The sequence below is a fragment of the Fistularia commersonii genome, chromosome 5 (genome assembly GCF_037954325.1).
Source record: "Fistularia commersonii isolate RoL2024-O1a breed Wild chromosome 5, RoL_Fcom_v1.0, whole genome shotgun sequence".
Classification (NCBI taxonomy): Eukaryota; Metazoa; Chordata; class Actinopteri; order Syngnathiformes; family Fistulariidae; genus Fistularia; species Fistularia commersonii.
In genome coordinates this window covers 13275515-13288190 of record NC_141288.1, presented here as the reverse complement: position 1 = coordinate 13288190, position 12676 = coordinate 13275515, and the positions used below count along the sequence as shown (strand labels likewise).

Below are 12676 nucleotides of genomic sequence, written 5' to 3'. Positions count from 1 at the left end.
ATACATACATACTCTTGCTCTTTTTATTTATCATTTGGCAAATTGAAAAAACAAATTCCTAATTACTAACTATGAGAAGTCATGACAGTGGTCGCAGGAAACACTAAGCAGCCGCAAGGTGAAGTTTCACAACCATAAGTCTCCATATTTGGACGGACTGTGTCTCTGAGTCATATTTGGAGGCTTTTTCTGTTAGCGCCATGATGTCAGTGGGAATAGAGGCAGTTTTACCCTGCTAACACATCTGGGTGTGGTGTCCAGCAGACAAGGCGGTTTTTATGTTTCTCACATCAGCGGGGCCCACTGAACTGACGCAGCGGCTATATTTAGATTTTGGCAATAAACTCTCTGGCATTCAGCCCAAGTTTTTCAAATCCAGGCTCAAATATACTTAAAGCAATGCTCAATTGTGATCAACAAAACAGTAGTTAGAGAATTTTAACTAGCATACTTTAATCAAATTCAAAGCAAAAATGTTTTCATCCTCAAATTTAAACAGAATATATTTTGGGGAATATGCAGTTAATTGCTTGTGGATTTTTGTTATATTAAGGAACATTAAGGTTATCTCAGGTTTCTTCTCTACACAAAAGCGCTTTCTATTTGACCCATACAACCACAGATTAAGTTTCCTGAACTGTTTGACATAATTAAAATGTCTTCATTAAGAATTATTACAAACCAAAAGGAAATGCTGACCACAAGCAAGTCTTAAGTCTTAACATTTGAGCTCCAAGCTACATTGGTAAAAATCTATTAAGCCAAGATCAGTACTTATTTTAACCAGTTCATTATGAGCAAGTTAAAAGACAGTTAAAAGTGAGTCCCATGTTATTAAGGTAAGACTCACACAAGTGAAGATTAATCCCTGCTGTTTGCAAAGCCAGGTGAGTTGTTGCTCAGCTCAGCCAGTCACAAAATTTAACCTTTACATCTGAAACAACCCCCCAAACTGACAAAATAGTAAATTCCTTGCAAAACGCCAAACAGGTCATGCAAGACATAATCAAGATACAGAATTCCAAAAATCTCACTGAGTCCACGAATTGTCCTTGACACTGATGACATTTTCTCTTTAGGGACATAACTGATTTGTTATAATGTCTAAAACAGTTTCAACTAGATACAATTCAAGCTAATGTTTTACAAGTTAATATATTTTATAAAATAGCACATACACATCAATTCTTTTTTTTGATAAGTTACAACTTAAAATGTAGTTAAAATATCCAGGAGTGATACCCGAGGATGCCTGCTTTTCCTACATTTGCTGCATAGTTCTAATGTTTTTAAAAAGACTGTAGAAATTCTATCTCTTGGGAAAAAAAACTTCGGTTCTAACAAGATAATATTTTCCAATAAATCTGTCATTGCAACCCTTGAGTTTTTAAATGACAGAAGATGGGTCTGATCCCATTTATTACAATTCAACATTCGGATCTATTTTGTATAGTTGTACATCTCTGCTTTTCAGGGTTATTTACTTTTATTCAAGCAGTATGATGGAAAAAAGCTGTCTAACATTATGTTGTTGGATAATATACACAAGTTCTCAACATTTTAAATTAGTGTTAGGATATATCTTCCCCCTCAAGCAAAAACCATGAGACAGCATTGCTTATGAGCAGCAAGCAGTGTATGGTAAAATGACAGCTTAGAAATTATTAAATCATACAAACATAACATTCAGGAAAGAATAATGAATAATGTCAATGTGTTATTGTTTCGATTTGTAAATAACACCAAAGCATTTGTTCGGCCTTTATTAAAAAAAAAACAACAAAGAAACATACTGAACACGGAATTACAGTAAACTGAGTGACTTAAGATTTTATGAAAGATAAAGCAGTCACGAAAGTGTAGGCAGGATTTAAAGTGAATGTTCATCAAAGCAACTTAATAATGAAGTTAATAAATATTTTCAAAAGCAATCCTCAACACAAACAGGGTAGCCATTTCCACATTCAGTTTTTGAATTCATAGGACATATGCTTTTTTTTTGTCTACAGTTAAATGGTTCAATAAGTTTTACTTCAGGACACCAGATAGTCTTATCCAAACACATAGCTACTATTTTCCCCATGCGTAAAAAGACTGGACCATAACCTTGCTCTTCTTTGACACTGATCCCTATTTCTGAAGGAATCTTATTCATCTCCAAGTATCAAATCAGAAAAAATGTGCCTTACACTAAATTTTTCTGTCTGCCTTCCACATTTGCTGTGGGACTGCTGGCTGGTGTTTGAAGGTAAATCAAATGTGTTGTGACTGTTTGGCACGGTCAGGATTCTGCTGCCGAAGGCTGGCTGGGTGCTGCGTTGCGAGTGCGGAGCTGCGACTGGGCAATGTCAGCCAGCGCACTCTGGATCTTCTCCAGCAGCATGACACCGCGGTAAACCACCTCCTCCAGACGAGCTGCTGCTTCATGGTTCTCTTCTTCTAGCTGCCGCAGACTGGCCGCCTGGTGAAAGGTCGAACGGGGTTAGAACCATTTAGAAGCGGTTTGTGCAACAAACATTTAATGTCATTCCTACTCACCAAGATGTAATGGCAAATTAAACTGAAGCACAAACCAGCAACTCACAAGTAAAAAGCAGTGTGTTTATCCGTCTAATCTCAATTATCTGAAAATTCCAAACTTTGTGACTGGAATTCCTCTTCCTTTTACCCAAAATTTGAAGCAGCAGAGACCTCTGGCAGCCATACTCAACCATTTACAAATGAAGCTGGAGTTTAAAAAAGTATTTGGTTTAAAAAGAATGCGTGAACATGATATGAATAATGAAAACTGAACACATGAAACAAATCATAAGAGGCAAGGAAGACAAATTTGAGGTGAACTAAAATTATTAGCAAAGTAATCATCTGGCTTGGCCCAGGCTAAGGCTAACACTGCATTTTATTTATTTTCAGTGAAAGGCAAAAACACCATCACACTGAAAGCATGAGACATGTAAAAAACAACAACACATGATTTGCATTTGCACTGTGAACCGTTGAAACAAGTTCAGAATAACACACGATACAATATTTTCATAAAGTTACAGCTGTCATATTTAAAACCTAGATGGTGCTCTTTAAATCACAAATCAGAGATAAAGAGCAGTTCATTCAGCTGGTACCTTGTTTGTCATTCTAAATTTACATCAGCCACTCAGATATCACTTGCATCATTTTATCCCACAGGGGTCATTGGAGTTTTCTCAATATATACCATCTATTTTCAGGAAAACATTCAACACGTAAATTAAGACACTGGAGGAACTTGCCAAGTACAGCACATTTCAAACTTTAAAATTAGCACTTTTGTTGTGTATAACCAAAATCTTAGCATATATACTCACAAGCTGTAATTTGTTTATTTTTAGTTAAACAACAACAACAGAGATGATTGAGAGGACTAAGTTCAACAGTGTTTTTTTTTTTTTTAAGAACGGCTACATTGAAATGATGTAATGTGAAAGAGGTAAAAACACTGCAAATACAGTTTGAAAGGAACAATTTGACAAACTTATATAATTTAATGTATACCCTAGTACAGTTTTAGTCTTTAGTCTTTTTTATTAAAACAAAGAGCAGAGAAGTCTAAATAAAGATTATTTGTTTGTCATACATTGATTACGTAACTGTTGAGTTGACTGCTGATGCAGCTATTCACTCGGTGCCCCCTGCTGACTAAAAGATTATAGTAATCTAATTTTAAAGGGAAACTTCCAAGTTATCCTTATTAAGGGGGAAAGTGCGAAAAAGATGAGACATGAATCGTTGGTCTCATGATATTGCTGTGGAGGTATGGAAGTGTCGAGGAGGGGCAGCAGTAGTTTCTGGCTAGGTTATTCAACAGGCTCTTAGAGCGTAAGAAGATGCCTAAAGATCGGAGAAGTGTTAAGGTGCCCAATTTTAAGAATAAGGGGGATGTGCAGAATTGCGTTAACTATAGAGGGATAAAGTTACATTGAAGTTATGGGAAAGAGTAGTGGAAACTAGACAGGGCAGAAATCAGCATTTGTGAACAGCAGTAATGGCTTCGTCCCTAGAAAGAGTATTACAGATACAGTATTTGCTTTGAGAATGCCAATTGAGAAGTACAGAGAAGGTCAGAGGGAACGGCATTATACTTTTGTAGACCTGGAAAAAGCACATGACAGGGTGCCGAGAGAGAAAAACTCTGATAATGTATGAGGAAGTTTTGAGTGGATGAGAAGTTTGTTAAGACTGGTGCAGGACATGTATGCTACCTTTGAGACAGCGGTGAAGTGTGCTGTGGGTGCAACAGAGAAGTTCAAGGTAGAGGCGGGACTTAATCAGGGATCAGCTCTGAGCCCATTCCTGTTTGCAGTGGTGATGGACAGCCTGACAGATGAAGTTAGACAGGAATCTCTATGGACCATGATGTTTGCAGATGACATTGTGACTGCAGTGAGAGCAGGGAACAGATTGAAGAAACTCTAGAGAGGTGGAGATATGCACTGGAAAGGAGAGGAATGAAGTTTAGTCGCAGCAAGACATATATATGTGTGTGTGAATGAGAGGAGCCCAGTTGGAATGGTGAGGCAGCAGGCAGTGAACTTGAATGTGGAGGATTTCAAGTACTTAGGGTTCACAGTCCAGGGCAACAGAGAGGTGTAAAAGAGGTAAAGAAACTGGTTCAAGCAGGTTGGAATAGGAGGAGAAAAGTGTCAGAGGTACCATGCAATAGAAGACTATCAGCCAGGATTAAAGGAAAGGTGTACATGACAGTTGGTGAGACCAATGATGCTGTATGGCCAAGAAACAGTGACAATGACGAAAAAACAGGAGGCAGAGCTAGAGGTCAGACATGAATATGTTGAGGGTTCTCTTTGGGAGTGACAAGGATGGATAGGCTCTAGAATGAGTATATCAGAAGAACAGCATATGTTAGATGTTTTGGAGAGAAGGTCAGAGAAGCCAGACTCAGATGGTTAGGTCAGGCACAGGGAAGGGATAGTGAATATATTGGACGATGGATGCTGGAATTAGAGCTGCCAGGCAGGAGGTCTAGAGGAAGACCACAGAGAAGATTTATTGATGGAGTAGGAGGATATGAAATTAGTTGGTATGAGAGAGGAGGGTGCAGAAAATAGGGTTAGCTGGAAAAAGTTGATTCGCTGTAGCGACCCCTGAAGGGAAAAAACTAAAGGAGAAGTAGAAGAAGATAACAAAGATATTCAGCAGATAATTATTCCTACCAGTCCGTGATAAAATGATGTATCTCTTATTTTAAATAAATTCAGAGTCAATTCAGGTACGAGGACAAGCCCAAGTTCTAAACGAAATCATGTTTTAAACCAGGGCTAAAATGAAACCAGAGAAATGGCTTTTTAAGACATGGATAAAAAAAGTCTCAGACTTCCCCTAGTCATAGGTTATACAATCTCATTTCTTGATGGATGACAGGAGCTTGTCAAGGTCTCAATGAGGATTTAGGATTAAAGTAAAGACAGGTTTAACTTCAGAGTGAACGCAATTTAGTTCACGGTATACCTCTTTCTTCTGCTCCCAATAGGAGTCTTCAAGTAAATAAGCTTCTTCTATCGAACCCAGTTCTCTGAATCGGCTTCCCCCACACCAACTCACAGTGAGTGGTGAAGATGGATTGTCTTGACTAGATCAATGATGCTGAAAGACCACAACCAAGACCAGTGAGAAGATTGCTCACAGTCAGGGGTAACAGACTGAATTAATTTTATGATACAGGATTTTGTGACCATTTCCATCTGCACAAAGACAATGCAGCTGAAATCTTGACTCACAAGGGGAACCCCTATGCCTCCAAGGTTCTAAGTACAAGCACTCAGAAATTTGAGGTTTTTGACATATGGAACCTTCCATTGTGAACAGCATATTTGTGTGGCCTAAGTGAATCAACTGTGTGCAAAATTAAACACAAAATCTGCAAACCTCTATGTGAACTGAGAAAGGATTACATTAAATTATCTGGTGCAGTTCTATGACCATGGGACCTTCCTCAGAGTAATTGGCCGTATTGATGAATGTCATAGTCCAATTAAGTGTCCTTCAACAGAAGAGCCTGAGCTGTACAGGAATAGTAAAAACTGTTTTTCAATAAATGTACAAGGTTTTTGCTTTCCTGCTATGAAGTTCTGAACTGTAATTGCATTGAAACAACAATGTAACAACCTTTTCATTCTTGTCTTACTGCCTGGGTTGGAGATATTGGCTTCTGCGCAGCTACAAGTGCAAAGGGCTTCCCCTCCTGAACTGTACAAATGGTCATCAGCTTGGGTGTCACCTAGTTTACGTGTGTCTGGTCTTACTGGGGATCCCCCACCTGTCTCAAAACGCTACCTATGAGCACTAGTTAATCTATAGTTAAGTAGCATCTCAGCTGGTTTAGATTAGTAGGAACCAGCTGAGTTTTTTTTTTTTTTTTAGCTCTGAATGAGAAACCAACCAGTTGTGTTTGGATTCAACAAACTCAAACATATATTTGTCAAAACGAACTCCCAATTCCCAGAAACGATTTAAAAATTTTGGCAAATTATGAGTGGAACTTAACCAGCAAATAAGTAATCGTCAATTTGAAGGAATGAAGAAGGTGCTTTAAGTAAGCTTCTGTTTTTGCTGACCTGCAGAGCTGCTGTAGACTCCTCACTCGGTAAAGAGTCGATCAGAACGTCCACATCTTTGGCCGTTCTTGCAATCAGGGCTGCAAACAGCTGAGCATATTCTAGACAGACACCCGTAACGTTTAATTAATACAAGTCCAACACCCAAATATGTCGAAAAAAAATCAGCATGCGATGGCAATTTAAATGGATAAAAACATATATCCTTGTACCTTCAGTTTGGTTTGCCGGCTGGTCGTTGTTGATAGCGGTCTGAATGTTGCTGAAGGAGGCTGGGGGAGCACACTGTTGTAGGACCCCGATGGCGTTACAAAATTGATCTGCGAGCTGAACACACAATATAAAGTTTTCATTTGGTAACATTTCATATCGATATGAGATGATAGGCAACTCGGTCATGTGTGGCAATATATTAATCATGGGACAATTTAAGGCTAAAATGTTTGAAATGCACGCTAAAGCTAATAGCTATTAGATAAAGTAGGTAAAGTATCAGAATTAATAGGGTGGGCTGCCCCAAAATAGGAGTACTATTCAAATGTTATGACAGAGGTTTTAACGAAATTTTTGAATCAAGTATCTCTTAAAAGTAAGTAAATAGCCATACCGAATTGACAGCATCTTGAAGTTGCGTTAACCTGTCCGCCATATTTTCGGCAATCTTCTTCGTTTTTCATGAGCAACATATTACGGTAGGATAGCTTGAGTTCTTCTGCCACCTTCTGCTTCGGAGTAAAATTACTAATGTTATTAATGGTCGATTTTGCCTAAAGACAACGTTAAGTATGATCCATTACCCATTGTACAATTGCATTTTTTCTTTAACTGTAAACATGCAATTTTGTTGATAGCCACATAGACTCTGTCTTGTTAACGGTAACTTGAACTCTCGCGGGACTATACGTAGACGAGGATGATTTGGTTGGCATAGTCTGTAGCTGTTTAGAGACCAAAATGTTTATTTGTCGCATAGAAACGTATTTGAATGAAATTGTTGACAGTCTGCTGTGATTTAAACTGGGATCGTGACTTCCTACAAAAGAGGACCACAGCTTGTTAATAGTTGATGGAGACTGTCGTTAGCTTGTAGCTAATGTTAGCTACCAAACATCAACAGGAAGTTACGGACCGATTTGCTAATCCAATGTCTTGCACTTTGGGTTCTCCAGGTAAAGCATGTTTTATGTGTTTCCATCGCTTTAACCAAATCATTTGTGTTATTTCATTCCGAACGTATTACAGCAACATGACTGTAGTCAATAAATGGGTAAGCAGACACTACTCGTTTTGTTGTTGGCACTTCATTTTTTTTTTTAAATGATTGACGCTGTTTAGTTCCATTCAGCTTTACTACAACCTTATAGACATACGACCCGCTTGAAATATAAACTATTGACAATATTTCAAACGCGAGTTTTAAATGTTTGGCCGATTTAGCTGACCATGCAGCATTGGCGCGAGGAATGACGAAGAGGCTTAGCAACAAGCTAGTGTGCAACAATTAAGTGTCCTTTATTTTAATAATCATATCTACTTCATATTTGCGTTGAGCGCTAAGGGGATTTTAATTTATGGTACAGACATTCTACTTTATCAATAGATGAATGCTCAAGTACGAAGGATGTGCGGTTGTATTTTCAATTTCATTCCTGTGACACAAGTCAGGTGATTTGTAAATACAAACCGGACTTTCAAGACAAATCCTGTTATTATCAGCATGTAGATAATGATTATTTTCACACAATATATTGAACCAACCATCAAGTAGAGATTCATTCATTCACTGAAACTGAAGAGTTCAATGTTCACTCAAAATGCATTAAGTACATATTTTTATCCTATTATTAAATACACCAAACATGCAACATTTCTTGTAGATCCATCATAATTTAAAGCAAAGATGTCAGTCTCCACTGTTTTCCATCAACACGCTACAAAGTTCAAGAAGCCAACTATAAAAGTTCCTAATGATAATTAGTTTTTCCTCAGACATGAACTGCACCCTGGAGAAAGTTCTGGCAGATGCCAAAACGTTAGTTGAAAGACTGCGGAATCATGATAATGCTGCAGAGCTGGTAATTGAACAAACCACTTCTCTGAACAAGCGAGTGGAAGCCATGAAACAGGTAGAGTGATGATAAACTTAAAGAAGCAGCATGAATTAGCTTTAGTAGAGTGAACCTTTTTTAAAATTTTCAGTTTTTTTGACAAGTGTGATTGTGTGTTCTTACTAGTACCAGGAAGAGATTGATGCATTGAATCAGGTTGCACGTCATCGGCCTCGATCCAGTTTGATCCTTGGAATTCAACAGGAAAACCGTCAAATCAGAGAGCTCCAACAGGAAAACAAAGGTGGGCAGTTAATCTGTAGCTGCTTTTGATTTTTGTTGTATCTTTTTTAAAGATACTTCAGTTAATCTTTTATATAGTGATTTTAATAATGTCACTTTGAGCTGGACAGAGTAAAGCAACTTAAGTCAGGTGGCTGTTCTTGGTGTTGGTCCATGCAGGATTGAATTCTATGGAAACTGTTTTTGCAGAGTTACGGACCTCGTTGGAGGAACACCAGTCTGCATTAGAGCTCATCATGACCAAATACAGGGAGCAGGTGTTTCGGCTACTCATGGCCAGCAAGAGGGATGACCCCACTATTGTGACCCAGCTTAAGGAACAGCACACAACGGTTAGTAAAGGCCTATTCCCAGAGTGAAAGCATATTTATGTGTTCTGTCAACAAGTATTTCCAGATCAATATTTTCTTCTTAAATTATCGGAACATTTCGTTCTATCCAGATCCTGCTAGACATCAACTTTGTTTAAACACAACTTCTTCGTCTTCTGTCAGCTTTTCCCTTCAAGGGTCGCCACAGAGAATCAACCTCCTCCATCTAACCCTATTCTCTGTAATGTCCTCTCTCCCACAATCTACCTTCATATCCTCTCTCACTACGTCCACAAATCTTCTGTTTGGTCTTCCTCGAGACTTCCTGCCTGGCAGCTCCAATTCCAGCATCCGTCTACCAATATATTTACTATTTTGTTTAACCATAACTAACCATAATTTTTTGCTTAAGATATAAAAAGTTAAGGGATTCACTCCATGTTCATCAACATGGAGAAAAGTGAGTTTTATGAAGATCTGCTAGGTGTCTGAACATCACACAGTGCAGATATACTGAAAATGCCACTTTAAGATTTAGGACAAATTGCAATGTATAACTGAATTATAATGAAACTTCAACATGATGATGTTGCTGATCTGTACATGTAGAACTTTTTTTCTATGTGGACCTCCTTAAATCACAATTGACCATCCATGCTCTAGATCAGGCATGACTAAAGTATGGCCCATGGGTCAAATGCGGCCCGTGTTCAAATTTACACCAGCCTGTAACCTCTGTCATAAAATCAGTACTATGCGGCCACCAGCACTGTTGACAGCAGTATAAAACACATTGTACAAAAAGCTATTTTATATTTCCCCAGAAGATGGCAGTAGACCTGTGGCCACACTTGTGGGAAACTTTGACCTTTGTCACAAGGGTCAAAGGGCATTGTGTGATCCTTTCCGCCTATTTAAAAAATGGCGACTGTAATATAAAAAAGGAAAGTTGAAGGACGTAGCTTTCAGTGGAAATTGAAGTATTTCTTTGTCCAAAATACAAAACAACTGTGTCTGCCTTATATGCCAAGAGACAGGCTGTTTTCAAGGAATTGAACATCAAGAGGCACTACCAGACGAAACAGGCAAACTACAACGATCTAACTAGAAATGAACATGGCAAAAAAATTGAAGCAACTGGAAGCTGTTAAACGGCACAGTAGCGCCTTTTTTACAAGAGGCTACGAATCAAATGTAAATGCCACAAAAGCAAGCTACGAGGCAGCAACGCTGATTGCCAATCACTGCAAACCTTGTAATGAGGGTGAATTTATCAAAGATTGTGTGATGAAAATGGTGGACAAAATTTGTCCTGAGTTTCCCTGTGGTATGGAGAATTTGAAGATGTTTCACCTGACATTATGAGACAATTAGAGGCAAAAGGAACAGAGTTTTACTTTTCTCAAACCTGAAGCATGCCATTTGAAATTACAAGCACCACTCACTTGTGATTTTTTTTTCCCTCATAGGAAATGCAAGCCCACATTGACAAAATCAATGAGATGGCCTCTGTGATGAGGAAAGCAATAGAGGTTGATGAGGGGCGGGTTTGTGAAGATGAAGAAAGAATAAAACAACTGGAGGTCAGTTTAATCATATAAAGCACTACTCAGCCAGCTAAAGAGCTGTATTTCTGCAGCTGCTTTGGTGGCACTCGGGAAGCGCTGACCATGTTATCAAGTTCTTTCAGTATCAAGACTTCAATTATTTAACAAAATTTGGAAACTGTTTGTCTATGAGTATTGTGCTTAAGCCCTCTCCCTTATATTTTGAAAAGACCACACATACTTTCTTGAGTGTCCTCTATGTCCTCATGTGGTCCATTCACTCCTTGGTAACAGGTTTTGTATGTTTGCAACATGCTAATTGATGATAAACCTAAATCATGCTCTGTGTCACATGGCTTCTTATATTTCTGTTTAAGCTGGAGAACAGCGGACTTCGAGAGCTGCTTGGAATCAGTCGGGAAGCTTTCCTAGTTTTGAAGAGAGATGATGCCTCAGAGAGCACTTCACTATCGCCGCTTCTGACCAACACTGATGCCAGCCTACGAAAGAGTTAGAGTCTAGACCAAAAGACAAAGCTAGTACTGCAGTATCTGTGTCCTGTCACTTGCCACTTCATGACTCCAACTCTTTCTCCCTCTGCAGTCATTTTATGGGACTCCACAGCGACATCCTTATCTGGTGATTCAGGCACTACTAGTGCACACACAATGATTTTGTTTTAGGTACTCTTATTGTAGTCTCCAAATTTGCCAGCATGTTTTTGCTTGTGAGATCTGCATTGATTTAAAGTGTGAATGAGTAAGAAAAGAGCCTCAGGTAAAATAAATCTCTGAACAAGTAATTATCTGTGTTGACTCCAACATTTTTATCATCCCATAATCTGGTTAGTACTCAGCTTCTTACTTTTAGTATTTGTTATTGTGTTCATCTATTCTGCATCAGGAGTGGGCTTTAGTAGGAACATACCACCATAACTGTTTAGGTGCAAAACTAGCTTTTGTTACTTTAGTATGTTGTGCTTTTCAGTGACTCCACAAGTCCTTTTTATGATAATTTATGATTATAATATTGAGGTGCAGAAATTATAATAAAAAGAGCTTATAGAGACCTCAATAGCATATTGTAGCGAGGATGGGGACTGGCCAGCGGAACCCCAGAATCCTTTGCAAATAATGTTGATGACTGTTGGGAGCGTCTCTTGGCTCTATGTTAAAGAACACCATGGTTGAATGACAGTACAATGTTGTGTTATACAGGACTTTCTCAAAAAATTAAAATATTCTGATAAAGTTCTTTATCTTCTGTAATGCAATTAAAAAAACAAAAATTACTTTTTCATAATATTCTTACATTTTGAGATAGAATTTTTGAGTTGTCTTAAGATGTAAGCCATAATCAGCAATATTAAAATAATAAAAGGCTTGCAATATTTCAGTTGATTTGTAATGAATCCAGAATGTATGACATTTTTGTTTTTGTAATAGCATTACAAAAGATAAAGAACTTTATCATAATATTCTAATTTTCTGAGACTGTCCTGTATATGTGACACTAACCTGCACCGTTAGTTACCATAACAGGGGAGTGCACCCTCAGGCCAACTGTTAGCGCTGAGAGAAAGACCCCCTGGGTTTCCATTATCTGTGCTCTATTTAATTAAAGCTATCTTCCAAAGAGCATTATATCTTTGACTCCAATTGTTGATTTGCTATACCCTAGCGTGCCTTAAAATGGGATGTTGATAAAAGTTTTCTAATGATTTCTAATATATTACATTTAAAAGTTGGGGGAGTCTTGACACCCTTTCAACATGTAAGCGCGTGTGCTTGTCATAAAAAAATACATTGGAAATTTGAACACAATGTTGCTTCAGGTCGACCAATAGCTGATTTTGT

At 38.2% G+C, this 12676-nt stretch overlaps 2 protein-coding genes across 2 annotated transcripts; one reads left to right on the top strand and one right to left on the bottom strand.

The window, feature by feature from the left end:
* Window positions 1-2134: 2134 nt before the first annotated feature.
* Window positions 2135-7404, bottom strand: med21 (mediator complex subunit 21). The gene is made up of 4 exons (XM_086146895.1): window positions 7219-7404; window positions 6824-6938; window positions 6612-6712; window positions 2135-2461 (listed from the first exon to the last, which is right to left on the bottom strand). The coding sequence occupies exons 1-4, from the start codon at window positions 7258-7260 to the stop codon at window positions 2282-2284; spliced, it is 438 nt and encodes a 145-aa protein (XP_086003021.1). The 5' UTR covers window positions 7261-7404; the 3' UTR covers window positions 2135-2281.
* Window positions 7405-7502: 98 nt separating this feature from the next.
* Window positions 7503-11622, top strand: fgfr1op2 (FGFR1 oncogene partner 2). The gene is made up of 6 exons (XM_086146894.1): window positions 7503-7780; window positions 8601-8737; window positions 8846-8963; window positions 9152-9294; window positions 10743-10856; window positions 11198-11622. The coding sequence occupies exons 1-6, from the start codon at window positions 7705-7707 to the stop codon at window positions 11333-11335; spliced, it is 726 nt and encodes a 241-aa protein (XP_086003020.1). The 5' UTR covers window positions 7503-7704; the 3' UTR covers window positions 11336-11622.
* Window positions 11623-12676: the final 1054 nt, after the last annotated feature.